Below are 21,409 nucleotides of genomic sequence, written 5' to 3'. Positions count from 1 at the left end.
CCACTGGTAGCCCAGAACTATTGTGCCACACTGTCTATCCTCCTCCGGACTCCCCGCCACCCCCATATTTTCATTTTCACTATGAGTGTCCAGTCACTATGTTCAACCTAATGCCGCCTCCTCAGAGAAGCCCACCCAAAGCCCACAGTCTGAGTCAGCTTGTCATGTGGCCATTTAAATGAGGACTGTCAGTGCACATATGTGCCACCACCTGTTCCCTCTGCTACGTTTGAACCAGCACATCATAGACTAAGTGTCTGCTGACCAAGGGGAGGCATAAAGAAAGAACCGAGGTCACGTCCAAACCTGCAGTCAGTTCTTAGGTCAAGTGTTTACTGAGCACTGGTGTTGTGCCGGAACCTGGTCCAGACATCTGAGTTACATCAGGGAGCCAGAGAATGGCTTTTACTGTCTCTATTGTACAGGATGAGGAGGGGATAAACCAGGAAATAAACACCACAGGATGCTAAGGAAGTGTGCACAGGGGAGACAGTACAGGAAGGGAAGTTGGAGGTCAGATTTGCAGAAGTCCTGACCAGGAATCTATGGTTTCATTTTGAAAAGCCAAGAGTCATCGTATCCAGTATTGACTAACGGTCTTTATTTATTCGAGCGCATATTGGATCAGCAGTATCAGAAATCATGAATCCTGTGGTTACAAGGCCGTGGTCTTCTCTGTGTATGCCCGTCCTTGTCCCCTGAGGGATCCCATTATCCAGCCCCAGGGGGTGCTGACTCAGTCTTACAGTGTCACTTCCAGCTCAGGCCCCCTCCAGCCCAGCTCTGGGAAAATACTCTGACTCACTTGTGCCCTAACAGTAAGTGTCCATCCTTGGGATGTCCACCCTCTGGAGGAAGTGATGGTTCCACCTCTGGTGTCAGCCGAGTTCCGAGCCGCCCCCTGTCCCCACAGTGTGCTGTTCGCAGAGTATCAGAGGCTTTTGCTGGGAATAAGGACAGCAACTGTCTGCTTTCAGGCTTCTGCCCCGGTGGAAGGGGACTGGGGGTGGGGGTGGGGTCTCCATCTGCAGGATGTTACAATGTCACAATGTTACAGCACACTTCTGGCCTGAGATACTTTGCCCTGGTTTCTTACAGGTCTCCATGGTCCTTCAGATTTTTCTCTCACCCCTGAAGACTGTGGCCTTTGCAAATAGAACTTATTGATCATGTGGAGCGGGGCGGGGGTGGGGTGGGGAGGCCAAACCCAGTTGTTAGAGTAAAAACAGCTGGTGGTCTGCAGCCACAGAGCCCCTCCCCAGGGCCACAGACAGGAGGGCCCTAGAAGGATAATGAGCAAGGCTGACCTAGAGCTAGGTCCTAAGAGAATCAGATGAAAAAAAGAGAATCCCAGGCATCTTGGATAGATGTGTGAGTTGGGGTTTTTCAAACCCCTATGGTGTGCTGCTTGGGAGTTTGGGGAAGCAGCAGAGAGACTCCAGGAAGACCTGTGTCCTCCCTCCGCCTCAGGCAATGGAAGCCGACCTCTAGCTGCCAGGTATCATCTGCAAGGGAGACGGTTAAACAGAAAAGGCAGAATCCAGCCTGCTGTGAACATCTGTAACATCTGGAGCTTTGCAGTCACAGAGCTCCTCCCGTCTCTAGACTGGTGACGGCTCCAGAGACCAATGGCAACTATGAGCATCGATACCCTCGACCCTAGGTGTTGCAAAACAAACACCGCTTCAGCCTCGCCATTTCAGCTTGTGGCTCAAGTGGACTTTCCCCCACACTGTGGCCACAGACCAGCTCGGTGAGAAAAGCCTGTTCCTCAGGCATCAGGTGCAGGAGCTAGCTTTGAAATGCATGAGAAAGAAAGAGAAGGCGCTGCAGACAGGGAGCCTGTGGCCCAGGGAACCTGGCTGGCAGCCTCCTAGCAGATTACAGGGAAGAATTACTCGATGAGCTTGTAGGATCCCAGCAGCAACAACAGCAACAGCCCGCTGGGGGGAACGCCCAGCCGGAGAAAGAAGTCCCCATCAGTGTTCAGAGGGTTTGAACTGTGTTGTTGGTCAAGGCGGGTGGCAGTGCGGTCACGTTGGCAGCGTGGGTGTTGGCCCAGTCTGGGAAGGTGCCCAGCTGGAAGATGGTCTGTGCCCAGGTGTTCATGGCCAGGCTGAGCAGCAGGACACCCATCAGGTTCATCAGGAGGCCGGTCCGCACCTGCAATGGGGACGGAAGGAGCTGAGCAATCGGCCCTCAGAGCAGATGGAAGATGCTGGCTCAGCCCACAGCTGGCAGTACACATCTGGAGCCAGCCACAGAGGCTTCCCAGGACCCGGGCTGGCCCCCAGGCCAGGTGACACTCCCTCCCTCCACTGAGGGTCTCTGGCTACAGAGTGGTCATGGGTTATGCCAGTTAACCACAAGGTCACTTCAACAAAATTATCAATTTCCCCTCAAGACAGAGAAAGCCAAGCCTTGTCCAGAAGTCTTAGTTGCTTATTAGCCCCTTCCCCCAATACTCAGTACACACATGTAGACACAGGTACACATGCATGTTCATATGTGTACACAGGCACAAGTGTGCACAAGCACACACACACTGGAGGTCCAGTTAAGGAAAGTCTCTTTTTGAGACAGGGACTCGAAGCCTAGGCTAGCCTCAAATTCACCATGTAGCTGAGGTTAGCCTTGAAATCCTGATCTTCCTGCCTCCACCTTCCAAGAGCTGGAATGACATCTGATTTTGTATAACCTGCCTGTCTGATGTTTCTACCAACATATTTTAAACGTGCCTTGGTTCATGTCTTTCTCTGTTCTGTTATTGTGAAACTTCATGTAGCTGTTGGTACACTAAAGCATGGTGGCATTCGCAGCCCCTGGAATCTGTGTTTCTGGGCCACGTTCACTTATATTTGACTCCCGAATAAACTGTCTCTTCTCCTCATTGAGGTAACAGCTGTTTTTGCTTTTGAAAGCTGCAAGTTCAAGGCCAGGCAGGGTCACAAAATGAGGCATCTCAATTGCTCTGTGCCTGCTTTCTGAGAGCCCAGACCCTGCATCTAATAACCCCATTCCTGTCTGAACCCACCCAGCCCCAGCAGCCTCTGATCCTGTGCTTCTGGTGATAGAAAGTGAAGCCCTTTCCCCATTTCAGACATTTGCATGGGCTGAGCTCTCTGACTGGACAGCCCCACTCCACCCCCAACCCCATGCGGCCACGGCTCATTGCAAGGCTGGTGACTCATTTTCTCGGAGGTCGGTTTTGCCCACTCCATCGTTCTATTTCGATCCCTGGCATCTTGAATCATTTCTTTTACTTAGCAATTCTGGAATTCGCATTATTTTTAATGCGTGAGGAATAGTCTTCCAGATTGCCTCCAGCCACAGAAAGTACCTACCCTCGCAGGAGGCAGATGGCTGCGTCTCCTGCAGTGCTGCCTCCCAGTGGCCGGACCACAGATTACACTGGGCAAACCAGACTAAGGAAAGAGGCTAGGAGGGAGTTCTTTCCCCTGTTCTTCCTCCTCACTCTCGTTCTGCCCCCATTTATTCCATTGGAGTCTTATGTCTGCTTCGGTAGACTGTCATCAGCTGTGTGAGCCAAGGATGCATGGAGTAGTGGTGGCTATGGGCAGAGGAAGAGGAGGGGGAGGAGGAAGAGAAAGAGAAGGAAGAAAAAGCAGAGACGGAACATAAAGCAATGGTTCTCAACCTGTGGGTCGTGACCCCTTTGGGGGTTCAATGACCCTTTGACAGGAGTTGCCTAAGACCACTAGAAAAATATAGATATTTTACACTACAATTCATAACAGTTAACCAAATTACAGTTACAGAGTAGCAATGAAAGTAAGCTTATGATTGGAGGGGGGGTCACCACGGCATGAGAAACTGTATTAAAAGGTTGAAGCCTTAGGATGGCTGAGAACCACTGGTGTAGAGGAAGAGGAAAATAGAGGAAGAGGAGGAGGGAAGAAGGGGAGAAAAGGAAGGAGGGGGAGAGGAGAGAGAGAAAGGAGAGGACGAGGGGGAGGAGGACGATGGTGGGGAGAGTCATGTGGGACATGAACAGACGGGCAATGCTGGCTGTATCTGGCTATCACCCACCCCTCCTCCTGCCAGGCCACTGCTGGGCAGGCCCACACCTACCATGTCTTTGACCAGCAAGTGTCCAGTGGAGAAGGCAATAGAGTTGGGGGGTGTCGAGACCGGCAGCATGAAGGCGTAGGAACAGCTGACCGTGCCCGGGATCATCAGGTACAAGGGGTGCACGTGCAGTCGGATGGCCTGGGTGGGAGAAGCCCCAGGGAGAAATTGAGGCCATTGGAAAGAGAGTGTCAGCAGCATAGAGACTGTCACAGTGACAGAGAGACATGGGGGAGGCCCATGAGAAGAGGGACAGAGACAGAAATGTAGACAGACACACAACACACATGACATGCAGTTTTAGAGAAACAGAAGATTTAAGGTCAGTGAAGACAGGACCACACTGCCCATGACCACAGAGCAGGCAAGGAAATTTATTTAGAGCCCCCATCCCCTTCCCATACGAGCGAGCTTGCGGTCCCAGCTGCTCCAGAGGTCTAAGTGGGATCCAAGATACTGCATCTGTCATATGTTTAAGGAGCCCAGGCTGCAGCCGGTGCAAGGCCGTAGGCTGAGAACAATGGCTCACATAACCAGGCTTGGCCCTGCCCCCATCTACGGCATCTATGGTGGAAGCTCCATCAGGGCCTGACTGGAGCTGAGAGAGCAGGTGGGTGTCCCCTTGGCAAGCACTGTCCTAAGGCAGAGAGTTCAGTGTGACTTGGTCTTGAGGCTCCTACCCTCTAGGCTGACTGCATCTCAAAAAAATCCCCGAGAGGGAATTCCTGCAACTGGAAATTCAGGCATTTTTTTTAATAGGTTCTATTATCATCCTCAGTCTGTAAATATTTTGATTTTGATGAGAAGCCGCATTTAAATGGCCTTTACTGGTATCTTTTCTAGGAACTGCCAGTTATAGACTCGGAGGCTTTGAGCTCCTTCCCCTCTCCCATACCACCTCAGAGCATCCCTATCTCCACCGATTATCAGGTGCCCTAGACTTCAGAACAGGGTCTGATTAATCCAATCCCATTCAGCAAGGGCTTGAGGACTCCAGGGAGCCCACACTGAGGGCAATGTGCTCGCATCCAGCACGGTTTCCAGTGTTCATGTTCTTTTTTTTTTTTTTTTTTTTTCTTTTTTTTCGGAGCTGGGGGCCAAACCCAGGGCCTTTTGGTTGCTAGGCAAGCGCTCTACCACTGGGCCAAATCCCCAACCCCAGTGTTCATGTTCTTGCACCTAGGAACTCCAGGCCGAACCTTGTGTTGACGGTAGCAGCCTGTGTACACAAGGTGAAGACCAGCTGCTGGTGATAGCTTTCTGGAAATGTCTGCCCGTCCATTAGGACAGAGCTTAAACATGCTAATCAGCTCCAGTTTTCTGGAACTGTCTTCAGGACCATTAGGACAGAGCTTAAACGCTATCCATTTATAGCAGAGTCTGTTTCAGGGGTAAGTCTATGGCCGATACAGTGTCATCTCAATCAAAAATAGAAACATAATAAACAAAGAGATAAGGAGATAAAGCCAAGCCCCCTCCAAAGGTGGCAACGCTGTTTCGTTTTATCAGTTTTGGGTTCTTGGAGAGGTGTCCTATGGCTTGCTTTTCTTCAATCTGTTTAACTATAAAATGCAATCCCTAGTTTCCTACATCTGCCCTCTTCTTTCTTCCTTCCTTCCTTCATTTTTTTTTTTTCTTTTCTTTCTTCTCTTCTTTCTTTCTTTTTTTTTTTTTTTTTTTTTTTGAGGCAGCATTTTTTCTATGTAGCCCTAGCTATCCTAGCTATGCTGACTATGTAGACCAGGCTGGCCTTGGACTCACAGAGCACTGACTGCTTCTGCCTCCAGAGGGCTGGGGTGAAAGTCATGTGCCACACGATCAAGCCGCCTTTTAAGTCCTAGAATGAAATCTATCTGCTGGCAGCCTGTGCCCTTAGCTAGTCCTGGATGGATCTCCGCCAAGTGCTGGTCTCAAGTGCATGCCAGCTCACTTTCTCTTGCTTTGTTTTCTTCCTGCCTGGCTTCCTCAGGATTTTTTTTTCCTTTCTGAATCCATCATAAATTGCAGGGCTGTCCTGCATCTTTCTGTGACCTAGGAATGGTTGGGGTACTTAGGAACTTGCTGGAGGACAGTTTACTGGATCTTGCTTGCTAAGCAAAAGAGGGTTCTGGATAAATCACCCTGAACCACCTCTGACCCCAGCCCATCTGAGACTGGCTGGTGACTTTTATAACAGAGGGTCGCAACAGGTTGAGACTTGACATCCCAAGGATACTTTTGACAATGACTGGTGACATCTTGGATTGCCACTGTTACAGGGTGCTGGCCTCTAGTGGGTGGAAAATGGAGAGTGCTCTGACACCCCACCATTTGCAAGGCAACTCTCCTTGCAGAAAATGTTTAGACTGAAACAGGAGGCAACAGTGCTGTGTCTGCACCTTCTCCTGTGACTCAAGAATTTCCATGGAACCCAAATTCTTTCTCTTCCCAAGAAACACAGGATGTCCTCATGAGTTAATTCTCCCACAGAGGAACTATCCCCATTTCTTAGGTATTTCTTTAAGAAAGAATCCCCCAGGTTGGGGATTTAGCTCAGTGGTAGAGCACTTGCCTAGCAAGTGCAAGGCGCTGGGTTCGGTCCCCAGCTCCAGAAAAAAAAGAAAGAAAGAAAGAAAGAAAGAAAGAAAGAAAGAAAGAAAGAATCCCCGTCGTTGGTGAGCTGGCTCTGTGGTTCAAATGCTCCTGTGAGTCCTGGAAGCAAGCATGGCAGCAGGAGCCCCAGGGAAGCACCACAGCAGGGGACTCTGAGTTGGGAGTTGGGCCACGGGGATCCTCACCAGCTCTGCCAGGACGGGCAGGAAGATGATGATGGTGGCCGTGTTACTGGCGAACTCTGTGAAGAAGGCGATGACCACAGTGATGAGCAGCACAGCCAGCAGTGGGGGAACATGCTCTAGGGGGTGCAGCTGCCCACCGATCCACGCAGACAGCCCCGACTCCTGTGGGCAGACATACCGTTGGTCTCAGTCCACCCAGCACTGCCCTTCACAGGCAGCCATTACCTTCATGCTCTGCCACCACATACTCCACAGGTCCAGGGGACCCCATAATCTATTTGGTTAGAAAGCAGAGTCTCTGTTTCCATTTGGATCCAATGCCCAAAGTTCTAGCTTGAGTGGGAGAGGGAACCAGACAGGCCCTATGGCTAAGTCTTATTCCTTTAATGATGGTCACCACTCATATCTTCCATAAAAAATTGCATATTGTTATTACACAATGGCACATTAATATAGTATAGGATATATTATATCTCATATACTATTTGTAATATAAAACATATGTCATGGTTAGTTTAAATTATTAACTTGACACATTTTAGAACCACCTGGGATTGTCTAGATCAGTCTGGCCTGTGGGCAAGTGTGTAAGGTATTGTCTTACTTATTTCAATTGATGTGGGAAGGGACAGCCCACTATGGGCAGAGCCATTCCCTAGGCTTGGATCCTGGACTATATAAGAGTAGGGAGCCCAAGCTGAGTGAGCACAAGTATGCACTCATTCATTGCTTCTTTCTGACTATGGGCAGAATGTAACCACTCCCTCCCTGCCTCTCTTAGGGTCCTGCCTTAACTTCCCCAATATGATGGACTTTAACCTGGAATTGTGAATAGAAGCAAACCCATTATCACTTAAGCTGCTTTTGCGGGGCTTTTTTTTTTTTTATCACATCAACAGAAAAGGAAACAAAGATAGCATGGGTCTGATACATCAAATGCGACACAATGTTATTAATGACTTATGAGTAGCCCTAAAGATTATTGTCACAATGATAATTAACCAATATTGTAGTCACAAGACGCCAATATTAACATGCTATCGTTAGTCGCCATTCTCAGAATCACCATTATCAAGGCTGGGCACCTGATGACTCCTCCCTACCATCCTGCCCCTGTTTTGCCGAGGAGGAAACATTCTTGTGGCTCCCCCCAAGGTCCCATAGCAGTGACTGAGATACCCACCTGAATCCATCTGAACTTCTAGAAAGTTCCCTACCATCTCCACCCTCCTCTGGAGGAACTGTTCTGTCACTTGACCCTTAATTAAGAGCAATGCCCACCTGGGTGTGGTAGCTCACACCTAGAACGTCAGTACATGGGAGGTGGAAGCAGGAGAATCCCTCGGCAATGTAGAGAGTACCAGGCCAGCTTGATACTGTCCCAAAGCAGGCAAGCAGGCAAGCAAGCAAACAGACCACTCAAAGCAAAGCAAAGGAGATATTCAAAGTGGACCATAGTTTCCAGAGCATGTAAGGACAGGAAGGACCCTTAGACCAAGACTACACAGTTGTTGGGGTGCCCTCTCTCCCGACCTCTCCAGGAACTACCTTGGACAGCGTTCATCACGCATACCTTCTGCCACCATCAGATCTATCTTCCACCAGCACTGATCAAGCCAAGCCAGCTTCCATAAGACCTCAAAGCCGACCTCCCCTCAAGCAGGTCTGGATAACAGTGCAGCCAACAGGGACTTCCCATCCCACCTTAGGGCTCTTCCTGAGGTTTAGGGGCTAATCCCAGGCAGAGCTGGTTGAGCCCCAAACACTGAGAATCAAATCATCCTGTACGAGAGGCGCTTGATGCCTGCTTGTTCGTGGTGTATGCAACGTTCACTGCCCATTCTGAAGTTACATTTCTTATTAATGTGTTTATTTACCCTCACAATACTGGATACTAGACCCAGAACTTCACACCTACAAGGCAAGGGCTCTACCACTGAGCTCTACCTTCAGGCAACACTTTCCTTGTTACTTTGGCTAGTTGCCCAGGCTAGCTCTGAACTCACTCTGTAGCCCAGGCTAGCCTTCAACTTTTGACATTCCTACCTCACTCTCCTGAGTAGCTGGTATTGCATGCCTGGGTCACCATATCTGTCTTTAGAAGATTTCTTGATAGATTTGGGGCACAGCAGTTGTGGTCCAGACAGAACAACACATTCGCTTCTCTGATTTACCTTAGGAATTATTACTTCCAGGGCCAGAGTATTAAGAGCTTAAGAAGCTGGGTATGGTAGCTCACACTTTTAATTCCAGCATTTGGAAAGTAGAAAACAGGATGGTTAAGAGTTCAAGGCCAGCTTTGACTACATAGCAAGTTTCAAGCCAGCTAGAGATGTTTGAGTCTCTATCTTAACAAACCAGACCAAAAGAACCAAAATCAAAACAAAAACAAACGACAACTTAGACATCTCTCACCCCAGGAAAGTCCTTGTTAAAGCATTTTCTGCAACCTGCAGAGTTCTGTGAGAGGCTAAACCAGCCCTTCCTTGCTACAGGGAACACAGGGCAGCCGGTGTTCCCTCAAGCCATGGTCTGGCACATTGTGCACTGCTGAGAGCCTGTTAATGACCGGGCAAGTGGCCAGTCAAGAGCTTCCTGTGGCCTGGCCTCCGAGTGAGAGGACCCTTGCCAACCAGTGCCTTGACTTGGGCTCCTAAATGGAAGGCATCTTCTTCCTCTCAGCTCCCTACGGTTCTGCTGGGACACTAAAGGGACTTCCTCCAGCCCTTTTCAATTCCCTGAGGAACCATGGGCTTGGTTTCCTTAGAAACAACCCCCCAGAATTCCCGGGGAGGCCAGAGTCCAGCAGCAGCCAGAGGCAGCATGGTGGGGAGAGCTAAGGGTCTGTGCTTAGCTGGGTTAAGTGTGCTTCCCAGAGAATCCTTCACTTTCCCTGGGCCTCAGTTTCCTTATCTGTAGACCAGAGGTTATAAGGGAGAAAAGTGGCTGATCTAAAACACTTAGCACAGTGTCTGGGCACCAGGAGTGCTATGTGGCCGATGTCCCTTGAGGTCACCCGATGCCTGTGAGGGGAACTCAGAGCTGATCGGCACAGTGGCTGTCAGACTGTGTTGCCTAGAGACTCCAAAGGTGACCAGCAGACCCAGGGTCACTTTGCGGAAGGGGATGGAGGGAAACTGAGCTACCAAGATGGTGTCTCTCTTCCCCCTCTTTTCTTCAGCCAGACCCTCTCTCCACACTCTCATCTCTGCATAGTGTGGTTCTTACCATACTGAACATAGTGTGGCCATGTTTCCTGAGGATGGTTCAAGTCCAGTGCTCAAAAACCCAAGTCTGTGAAAGACCAGGAGATGGACAGGCAGACAGCCAGGAAGAGGGGCTACAAGTGGATAACAAGGGTGACCAGCTCCCATTTATTCTCACCCTCCTGGCCGGAGACAAAAACAGCTTAAAACAAAGTGGCTTTGCCTCTTGACTGTAGTCCCACCCCCACCCTGCAGCTGATGGACCAGGCCAGCAAGTACAAGACAGGGGGTGGGGGGCATGTTTAGCCCAAAGTGGTGGGTCTGTTAACCTCTCTGTTTTTGTCCGAACTTACCGACCCTGAGTGGGGGGAGGGGTGCACCTTAAAGACCCTTATAAAACCTGAATCCTCATGGAAAGACTGCATTTTAGCCTCCCAAGTCCCTCCCCCAACCCCTCCTCTCTGTGTGTGTGTGTGTGTGTGTGTGTGTGTGTGTACACGAGTGTTCCTTACCCCTTAAAAAAAAAAACCCCAAACTCCTTTTCCCGATTAACTCTGCTTCCATCAGCTGTGCTTGAGATTTTTCCCTGCTGCTACTTGTCCAGCTCAATTTCCCCCCTGCCTTTTAATTCTTTGAGTGGCAGAGAAAACGAACCTAATCAAGGCCCCAAGAATGTAACACTGGGGTCCTGGGAAATCTCTCTAAAGGCCTCAGAAAATACAGCAGACTCAGCTCAGTGAACTAATTCATAGAAGAAACAAAGCAAGTTTGAGAAAAAAGAAGGCTGCTGCTGCTGTGTGTGTGTGCGTGCATGTGTGTGTGTGTGTGTGTGTGTGTGTGTGTGTGTGTGTGTGAGAGAGAGAGAGAGAGAGAGAGAGCGCATTTAACCTTTGCAGCGCCTAAGAGCTCTGTGACCTTAGATAAGTGACCTAACATCTCTGTTCCTCCACTTCTTTAAGTGAATCCGAGGATTAATGAGTGTCTGTAAAAAGGGCACTGGAAAGGATTTGTTATTTTTAGGTAATCCGATGAGCACTAGAGTGTTTCCCTCCATGCCAGATGTTTCCCCAAGTACTTTGCTAATATTAATCTAATTTCTATGACCATGCACGAAGTAGGTGGTGCAATCTTTCCCATTTTATGGGTGAAGAAACTGAGGCCCAGGGAGCTTGCGCTGGCTAGTTTTATGTCATCTCGACACAAGCTAGACTTATCTGAAAGGAGGAACCTGGGCTGAGAAAATGCTTTCAAGTTGTAAGGCATTTTCTTAATTAGTGATGGCTGGGGGAGGACTTAGTCCATTGTGGGTGGTGCCACCCCGGGCTGCAGGTCCTGGGTTCTATAAGAAAGCAGGCTGAGCAAGCCATGAGGAGCGATCCAGGAAGCAGCATCCCTTCAGGGCCTCTGCACCAGCTCCTGCCTCCAGGTTCTTGACCTGTCTGAGTTTCTGTCATGGCTTCCCTCAGGGATGGACTATTTCCTGAAGTATAAGTCAAAATAAACCCATTCCTCCCCAAGTTGCTTTGGTCACAGTGTTTCACCCCAGCAACAGTAACCCTGACTAGAAGAAAGCTAGCAGATGTGCTCCCAGCTTGGGCTCTGAATCTCAGCCGTTTTGGTAGATTCACATCCCCATTAACAGGTCACACATAAAAAGCGATTGTGATTTCCGGCAGAAATTGGCTGACAGCAGGAGCATACCTCCGTCTGCCTCTGGGACTCGCTGCTTCTTCCTTAACTTCCTGGAGCCCGGTGGATTTGTACATAAGATGTGATTTGTATGCATGAGGTACCAGTGTAAGAGCAGACAAGACAGTCATCTGCCAGCACCTACAGCGGCTTCGAGGTCCTATGTGCTCATGGCAGTGGCAGGGATCCACTCTCTTCCAGAAGCTTCTCTGGGGCGTTAGCATGTTCACACTAGTCCCTGGCTCAGGGCAGACCTTCTGAGCACTGGGATGACTAATCTTCGCAGTCAACTCAACTGGAATTGAAATCACCACAGTAACACACCGCTGGGTGTGTCCCTGAGGATGTTTCCAGAAAGATTTCACAGAGAAGACCCGCCCCATAGGCTGGGGTCCTGACTCCATAGAAGGAGAGTGAGCCCGAATACCTTCTGCCCTCTGCTTCCTGACTGGATACAATGTGACCAGCTACCAGACGCTCCTGCCAGCCTGCCTTCTTTGCCGTCTCCCATGAACTACCCTCAAATCACCAAGTGGAGTAAATTCTTCCTTCCTTCTGCTTCCTACGGCAGGAAGTTTGTCCCAGTAAATGAGACAATGGCTAAAACAACACACTAAGTATCAGGCCACACTCGGGTGCCTAGAACAGTGGTAGGAAGGACAGGTGGCTTCATATTTTCCTGACGGAGAGGGCCCCAAGCGGCAAGCATAGTTAGTTGGGAGTCACTGGGTACCAAGAGTGGGAGGGAGGGAGGGCAGGGGCAGGGGGGGGGCAGGGGCAGGGGCAGGGGCAGGGGCAGGGGCAGGGGCAGGGGCAGGGGCAGGGGCAGGGGCAGGGGCAGGGGCAGGGGCAGGGGCAGGGAGTTGAGCTTTAGGAACATGACCTCAGTCTCTGAGAAATCAAGACCTGAAGATCTAGGACTCAGATTACAGTGAAAGGTTGGTCGTTAGAGAAGGTCCCGGAGTGGAAATGAGTCTGATGGGGCTGAGCAAGAGGCCACTGAACGTCCAGGAGAAGGAAAGAGGAGGTACGGACACTGGCAGGAGGGAGGCAGGGGCCGGACGTGTATGGCTCCATGTAGAGGCCCAGGGAGGCCTCTGGTCCAGTGCTGATGTATATGGGTGTTTAGCACATGCTTTGCAGCAGGTTGCCTGAGGAAGTCCTGCTATGGCTTCTGAGGAAGCCACATACTTGGGCCCACCTATCCTTCACCCAGGCATCCTCAAGCCTTGGGCAGCCTGATGCAGCCTGGTGAAGGACCTGGACAGGGCCCGGAAGCCAAGAGGTGTCACAAGCTTCCTGGTGGCTCCTGGAAGATTATGCCACCTAGGGACAGAGGCTGGGGTGAGGGGCAGCTAGTAGACAAAGGCTTCACTGAATGGAAACCCTGGCAGACTGCCTAGCACTGGCCTCCCAGCATGCACTATGGCTCTGCATCCCAGCCCCCCACTCAGTGCCTCTCCACCAATCCCCAGCTTGGGGAATCCTCTGGGGTATAGGGTATCTGGCAGCTCCTGTCCCAGGCCCAGGCTGTGCCAGTCACTGTAGCAACATGCGCCTTAGCCACTAAATTGTGTAAGCCTGAGTCTCCCCATTCCACTCGGCTGGCCCTTTCTCTAATGTCCAATCCAAATAGCAAACCACATCGGGCCGTGTCCTAAGTACTGTCTCACCTTATAACACTAGTTATAGCAAGTGGCTGCCCGGTCGTCATTCCCATTTTCCAGATGGGGAAATTGAGACCGAGAAGATTTAGTAACTTGACCAAGGTCACACAGAAGAAAATCTGTGATTTGAATAGAGACACTCTAGCCCCACTGCATGGTCTAATCCTCTAAACCTGGACAACATGCTACTTCCTCCCAAGTAAGCCTTCCCAAGTAGTGTAAGAAGTATGCCTTCCCATTTCAGAGACATCCTTACCCGGAAGTGGAGCTGATCCTCGAGTGCTAGGTCTGGAATCTCTTTGTGTTGCCCACCCCTGGCTAAGCAAACAGTGTTGGCTATTGGTTCCTTTTGTCTTTAAAATGAGAACAGCAGCTGAGATCATACCTCAGATGCATGATGCCCTGGGTTTGATCCCTAGTACTGCATAGAACAGACATGCCTGTAATTCCAGAATTCGGGAGGTGGAGGCCAGGGATGGGAGGACCAGGAGTTCAAGGTCATCCTTGGCTATGTAGCAAATTTGTTGCTAGACATGGCCACTTGAAATCCCATCTCAATGGACTGGAGTGGAATGGGATGAGATGGACTGGAGTAGACTGGGATAGGAGATGGGCTGGGCTGGGCTAGGAGAGCAGCTGTGAGTCAAGGTTTTCTGAAGACAATGAGTCACTGCTTGGAAAGCCCCTCCATCTGGCATCCAAGCTCTCTAGAGGGTGCAGTGAAGCCTCTGGACCTCAGAGCCAAGTTCATTTTGGTCACTGCTCCTCCACATGGCTCCTGGAGACTTAATTATCCACTGCCTCACTTTTCCTATCTGTAAAATGGGGATAGAAATATTACTCCCTTCTTAGGGCCAGGATTAAATGAGATGATGCCTCAGTTGCACTGCTGACCTTGACCTCACAGGAGAACAAACATGACGCTGAGAGTAGACAAGCTGGAAACTGCTCCTGGGAGCTTCACTACCTGAGGGGTGTCTACCCTGCTCCCAACCTGCCTCTGAGCTCCGAATCTCAGGAGCTACAATGTTATACATTGTTATTAAGTCTCCATACCTTACCAGAATGAGTTTCTATTTCCTAAACCTGATGTGCTCAGGAGAACATATCTTAGCCTGTTCTGATCCTGTGACCTGGTGATGTATGACCACCCTTACCTTGCTGAGAACTCATGGACCCAGGGTCACCCTTTTTGCCTGACACAAAAACACATTTTCAAGGTATCTTGATCAATACCCATGACCACCTACCTGATCATATATGATCACCCCATAAAAGGGACCCCACAGAGCCAGTGAGGAGCTCCTCACTGAAATCTCGACTTGGGGTGAAACCACCAGCTGGCCAGTCCCGGGCACAACTCTTAAATATAAAGCTGGCTTCAATTAGACAGCCATTAAATTGGTCTTTCTTCTCACACATTTGGGTTTGGCAGAAATCATTGAGAATGGTGATTAATATCTAACATTCGTCTCATGGGGTCAAGGCCACAGATTTTGGCATTAGGCTGCCTGAATTTGAATCCCACCTCCATAGCAGTGTGACCTTAGGTACCTCACTTCACCTCTCTGTGTCCAGGCTTTCTTGCACTGAGTGGGAGTAACAGCAGCATCTGCCTCAGAGGTTTATGGGAGGTCTCCCTAGGGTCTTATGTCAGAAGTGGAGTGACTCATGTGCTCTGGGTCACCCCAAGACTGGTGCTAGCCTGGCTGCACACCTATCGTGGGACCCCAGGGGCTGCCTCAGACCTCACCCCCCTTTCTCATCTTCAGGCACTGAATGTAGACCCACAGGCTAGAAATCCAGGGTGGTCCTAACTAGGGGAGCAGGGCCTGGCTGTCTCCTTACTTGTTCCCTGGAGCTGCGGTAGGAAACTGGCCATAGCTTCCAGGCCTATGCAGCAGCAGGCCCCAAACACGACTTCTCCTGGGCCCACAGTCTTCACAGATCCTGGGCTTGCAACATGCAGGCCTCCTGGGCTGCAGGACTCCCACTTCCTTTCCACAGTCCCAACTCCTCCTAAGCCTACAGCCTCCATCCTTCCCTGGCTGCTCCCTGGCCACAGGGGCCCCTCCTCCCTGGCCAGGCCTGGTTCCCTCAGCTGCTCTTTCACAACCCCCACTCCTGCCTGGCCAGAGCCTCCACTCTCTCCATGCTCAGCAGCCCTCTCCTTCCTCCCTGCACCCCCTGCTCCTCTCTGGCCACAGTCCTCCCTCTGCTCCACTACCCTCAAGTCACCCGGGCTCTCACCTCACAGCCTTTGGCCATGGCAAAGCCACCTCCCAGGAGAAGGATGATATTCCAGGGCACTGTCTCCTGGGCCTTCTTCCAGCTCAGCAGGGGCTCTGTCTCCGAGTTGGGAGCTAGGTAGAGAAAAGGACCCAGTTGGCTTTGGCTCCGAGGCTGCTTGGCTGGGGGATGCCAGCCCCGGAACCTCATCGTTGTGGGGACTTTCGGGGACCCCAGGAAGCCGTGTCTACTTCTAACATCTGCTTTGGGGATTTAGGGAGAGCCCCAACACCTCCTTCTAATCAGAATGGACGTAATTTTTAAGGCTGCTACAGTTAAGAACATTCTGGACCCTGGCTCTCCACATATCCCATTTAAAGTCTCACCAGCCTTCCTGGCTAAGGGCTATTTTTATTCCCATTTACAAGATAAAATGCCTTTCTTTCTCTGTGTTTGAATGTGGGGACTGTGGACCCAGGACAAGTGGCTTTGGCACTTTGGTTTCGAATACCCATTCTCCACGGAAAGAGCAGGTCTCTGTACAGCTCCCTGTGTCCCAGACTGCAGCCCAGGAGGTATGGGTGCTGCAGGCCCAGGGTCTGTGGGGACTGTGGACCCAAGAGAAGTGGTGGATTTGGCCTTTTGGGTTAGAATGCTCATACCCCAAAACAAAGGGCAAAAAGAGGAAGGAGACAGAAAAACAGACACCAGGGTTCTTGAGCCCAGTGCATTGTGGGGTGGCTGCTATTTCCTGGAAAGTGGTACCGAACAGCAGTGGCTGCAGTGGGCACGGGCAGCCAACAGCTGGCCCTGGGGTTGGAGGGAGATGAGCGGGGCTCTGCAGGCCAGGCCTGTGGTTGAGAGAAAACTGCAGTATGGGACAAAGGCAGGTGACAGCCAGACTTGGGGCACCCAGTTAGCATCCCCCATAAGTGGGTGCCTTGGTCCAGTGACTCGACCTCTGTGAGAAGGACTCGGGACTGTGAGAGGTCACACCGAGCCTGGGTTCTTTGTCTGACGAATGTACCCCACATGTCCGCCACATGCTTAATTCTCTTCTTCACATCCCAAATGCAGAACGTTGTATGGAGACCAACTCTTTCCCCAGAGAACAGACATTCCCCAGGGAAGACATATAATAGATAAATACAGCTCAGCGTTGGGGAATATCATGTGCTATAAGGAACAACTAAATAAGTAACAGAACAGAGAGAGATGGTGCATTCGGGGAGGGCATCTCTGGGGAGGTGGCATTTGGGAAAAGCTCTGAATGATGCAGCTGAGTAAGCCAGGTGGACACCTGGAGGAAGGGCTGGTTGGGTAGGGGAGAAATGAGTTATCCTTGCCATCATCCTTACCACCACCACCATCATCATCATTGTCCTCACTACCATCACCATCACCACCACCACCATCATCCTCCTCACCACCATCATCCTCACCATCATCCTCATCACATCACCGTCACTACCACCACCACCACCATCATCATCATCCTGTCCTCACCATCATCACCACCATCACCATCATCACCATCATCATCACCATCACCATCACCATCATCACCATCACCACCATCACCATCACCATCACCATCATCACCAACACCACCATCACCATCACCATCATCACCACCATCACCATCATCACCATCACCACCATCACCATCACCATCATTACTAACACCACCATCACCATCACCATCATCACCATCATCACCATCATCCTCACCACCAGCAGCAGGAGTAGCATCACCGTGATCTTAAGAACCATCATCATCATCCACTTATCAACCACAGCACAGTGCCCGGCTACCTAGGCCCTAGTCTAATACTGACAATTGAAGAGAGATTCGTCAGGGTCACTCAGACCCATGATCAGGATACCCATGTGGCCTGGTTTCTATAATTTATGTCTTTTTAACTAGGTCTGCGATCCTTATTGGGTGACTTCTTCCCAGGGAAACCCAGTGACCCCCTAGCCAAGGCTCCATGGTTCCTGCTTCATGGAGGAACACTACTAAGATGTCGCTCCAGTCACTTCTGTACAAGCCAACTGGTAGCCCACGGATGGCCATGCACGGAGTCCCTGTCCCTGCCCACACTCTAACACCAGAGACTCCATCTTGACCATGCTCAGCAGAGGGGGCATGGTGACTCCCTGGACCTGACTGGTCACACTGAATGATTTCATGCTACTGCTACGGCCTCATGTGTTGGCTTTGCAATTTGAGTTATTGGACAATATCTAAAACTGGAGGGGTGTTTCATGCAGAAATCGAGATTCTTTGATTCTCTTGAAAAAAAATCAGAACGTTTTAGTGGAAACTAGTTCTGGTTTTCTGCAATGAAAAAGAATGACATCTTCCCTCAAAAAGCAGAATTTCCAGGTGTGAGTGTGAACGGACCTGACATGCCCAGGGATGGAGGCCCTACCATTATGGTTACTCTGTGAGGATTAATCTTATTGTCAGCTTGACTGGTATCACCATGGCAACGCACCTTTGGGCATGTCTATGAGGGTGTTTCCAGAGACGTTTAACTAAAGAGGGATGACCCACCCTGAATGTGGGCAGGGCAGCACCATCCCATGGGCGGATAGATATAAAAGAGAAGGTTTGCTGGACGTTGTCTTCATCTCTCTCAGCTTCCTGACTGCTGATGTGATGTCGCCAGTGGCCTCCAAATCCTACCGCCATGCCTTCCCCCGCCATGATGGACTGTTTCCCCTCATACTGGGACAAAGCGATCTAGTTCCATTCATTCTGTTGCTGTGATGAAGCACCCTGACAGAAAGTATTTGAGGGGGGAAGGATTTGCTCAGATCATGATTCTGGGTCACAGTCCACCATTGTGGGGAGTCGAGATTGTAGGAACTTAAGTTGCCAGGACACCCAGAGCCAAGAGCCGAGGGAGGATGAGTGCACACTAGCTCACTGCTTAATTCCTCAACAGTTCAGGGCCTGAACCCAGAAATGATTCTGTCCACTTTTAAACGGGTTCATTCAAAACCAGTGGACATAATCAGGACAATCCCATCCCCCACAGGCAAGCCCACAGGCCAGACACATCCAGATCATCCTTCATTGCAACTATCTTGCCCGCTGATTCCAGAAGATTACCATCAAATCTTTTCCAAGGTGCTTCTTGTCAGGTAATCACAATTCTGAGAACAGTAATGAGCTTGCCCTCTGCTGCTGAGTCCTTATGGGATGGAAACTGTCCTTTGTTTCGAAGATGCGACAAGGCAATGGATCCGGAAGCCGTGTGTCCTGTAAGCTACACCTTCCTGCTACCACTCAGCTGAACTTAGATGCTCTCTCTAGAAGCACTGGAATTCTCAAGCCATATCATCCATCAAATCACCAACGCCAGAGGCAAGGCATCCGTAGGACCCCTGGCTGTGTAAGTGAGAACCAGGCCCAGAGAATCTGGGGCCTTAGTGGAGGCCACGAAGCAAGGTGGAAAGAGAGTGGGGTAGTGGTCCAATGTGGTGCCTCTCTGCAGTGCAGAATGCAGGGGACAGATCCTAGACTGAGAGCCAATAGGTCAAAGACTTCTCAGGAGTCCATGTTGCTACAAGGGGACTCCTGGGAGACACTGCCTAAGTAAGAACTCCACACTCCAAGGTCCTTAGTCTGGAAGCATGGATGGGGACCGGAGAACCAGAAGAACAGGGAAGACTCCAAAGAATGTGGCTGCGTGCTACAGGTGGGGAGGGAGTAGGCTGGAGTCCCGTGAAGAAGATAGGGAGGAAGATGAAAATGGTGGGCGGGGGGGGGGAGGGAAGCAGAGTTCCTAGGAAGGAGGTGGGGGGGGGGGGGGAGGCTGAGGCTTCAAAACAGGGGAACAAGAACCCTGAGAGGGGAAAACCTTTGAGGGGAGGGAGACACCAAGGGGAGGGGACCCTGAGATGCTAACAGAACACTTCATGGAAACCTCACTGGATGTCTTTAGGTGGTTTGCCTCCCCAGTGTCTATTCAGTTTATGTCTAGCTCAACTTTGGTTTTTCCTGCATCTGAGGTGGGACTCCTATGCTGAGCAGGAGTTTTCTATGAAAGAGTCAGAAGTAAATAGCCTGGCTTTGTGGGTCAAGAGATCAAACTGAGGCCATTGCCTTTTCACTCACATAACTAAAAACACAGCTTCCAAGGTCCACAGGAGACTAACGGAGCTTTTTTTTTTTTTTTTTTTTTTAGCTTAGTTTTGTTTTGTTTCAGACAGGGTTTCTCTGTGTAGCCCTGGCTTTCCTGGAACTCACTCTATGGACCAGACTGGCCTTGAACTCGCTGAGCTCCACCGGCCTCTCCCTCCAGGTGCTGGGATTAAAGTCACGTGCCTCTCCACCGCATGCTAAGCCTTTTTAAAGAACCCTGGAAACAAGTTCACCCACCAGTTGTTTATTTTCCTTTTGGCTTTTTCCCAGTCATTTGAAAATGTGACAAGCATCCTTAGCTCATGCGTTGTTGGAGGGGGGACACGCAGCTGCTGGATCTTGCCCAGGGACCGCAACTGTTAATACCTGTCCTAGACAGTCACATGGGGCAGTCCTCGAACAGGGCAGCACACCGAGCTTGTGGTTAGCAGCACTGAGACCTGCTCCCTGATTCCCCAGCCCCCTGTCCAGTCCTTATCAAGCTCCAGACTCCAGCCGTGACATCTTACCTTTGAAGTCAAACCACCACTTGAGTGAGGGCTTCTGGGAAGGGAAGAAGAACAGGATGGTGACAATGGCCACACCGGTGACAGCATCTGAAACAAACCTGCAGGGAGAAGACCACAAGCATGTAACTCTGGCTCCTGACAGGCCATGGACTGGCAGACTTCTGCTTTGTGCCCAGGTCAGATGTGGCTACCAAGGCAGGCCCAAGCTGTTACCCAGGATGCCCCAGGGAATTTTACTGCTACCAAACAAAAGCTTGTTCTGATCAAAGGACCTAGAATAGGGACTCTCCAAAGACAGGGATTTGAAAGGCAAAGAATATTAGGGTCCATAGGGCACAAAGGAATCACCTCACTTGGACCTCATAAGCGCCCCGAATGTGTGCGTTTAGCTTCAGCTTGGGTTCTTCCTGGCACAGACAGCTCAGCACCAGAAAGGCAGTCATCCACACCCGCCAAGCTGGGGTCCACAGGCCTCACAGCTCCTCCAAACCCAGCTTCCACATTTTAAGAACTCACACTGAGTCTTTGTGGGAGTTTGGTGGACACGAGGCCTTCAAGGTAGGCTTTAGGGGCATTCAGAAAGCAGAAATGACTTGCCTAAGACCAGACCATGGTCTGTGGAGGGGTTGGGCTCAAACCCTGATTTTCCCAGCTCTGAGCTCAGGGACACCCAGAGCCTATTGCTAACTCTTGTAGCTCACACCCGAATGCTTGAAATTGCCAAGAGGATGGAGGGGGCTGAGCCAATTCCACACCATACGTGGGGCCTCTTTTCTGCCACCTTCCCGGGGAACAAACCTGGTGCGGGCATTGGGAACACGTGAGTAGTGAGATAATCCGGGGTGAACCTCTGGGAGGGTAGGTAATGAGTAGTGTGCTCACCCTTCCATGTGGCCCCTCCCCCACCCACATTCCTGGCCTTGAGTTCTTTGCAGAACCGTTCCACATCCCAGTCCATTGTTTTACAGTACAGCGCGTTCACTTCTTCAGTGCACCCAGTCTAAGCTGCACTCCCTGGATTGTCTAGTACCTGCTCTTGTCTGTGACCATGGCAACCGTCCCACGCTTAGCACGTGACACATTCTCC

General features: G+C 50.6%; 1 protein-coding gene across 1 annotated transcript in view; it reads right to left on the bottom strand.

The window, feature by feature from the left end:
• Positions 1–1,643: 1,643 nt before the first annotated feature.
• Slc13a3 (solute carrier family 13 member 3) overlaps positions 1,644–21,409 on the bottom strand; it is a 61,636-nt gene continuing 41,870 nt past the window's right edge. Inside the window, exons 9-13 of the mRNA XM_032904807.1 lie at positions 20,323–20,420; positions 15,679–15,791; positions 6,867–7,028; positions 4,093–4,230; positions 1,644–2,163 (exon numbers count right to left, since the gene is read on the bottom strand). Of these exons, the coding sequence (XP_032760698.1) occupies positions 1,987–2,163; positions 4,093–4,230; positions 6,867–7,028; positions 15,679–15,791; positions 20,323–20,420 (688 nt within the window). The 3' untranslated portion in view covers positions 1,644–1,986. The remainder of the gene's footprint in view (positions 2,164–4,092; positions 4,231–6,866; positions 7,029–15,678; positions 15,792–20,322; positions 20,421–21,409) is intronic.

This window comes from Rattus rattus, chromosome 5 (assembly GCF_011064425.1).
Source record: "Rattus rattus isolate New Zealand chromosome 5, Rrattus_CSIRO_v1, whole genome shotgun sequence".
In the NCBI taxonomy this organism is placed as follows: Eukaryota; Metazoa; Chordata; class Mammalia; order Rodentia; family Muridae; genus Rattus; species Rattus rattus.
The sequence above is the reverse complement of the archived record's forward strand: the minus strand, read 5'-3'. Positions and strand labels throughout refer to the sequence as shown.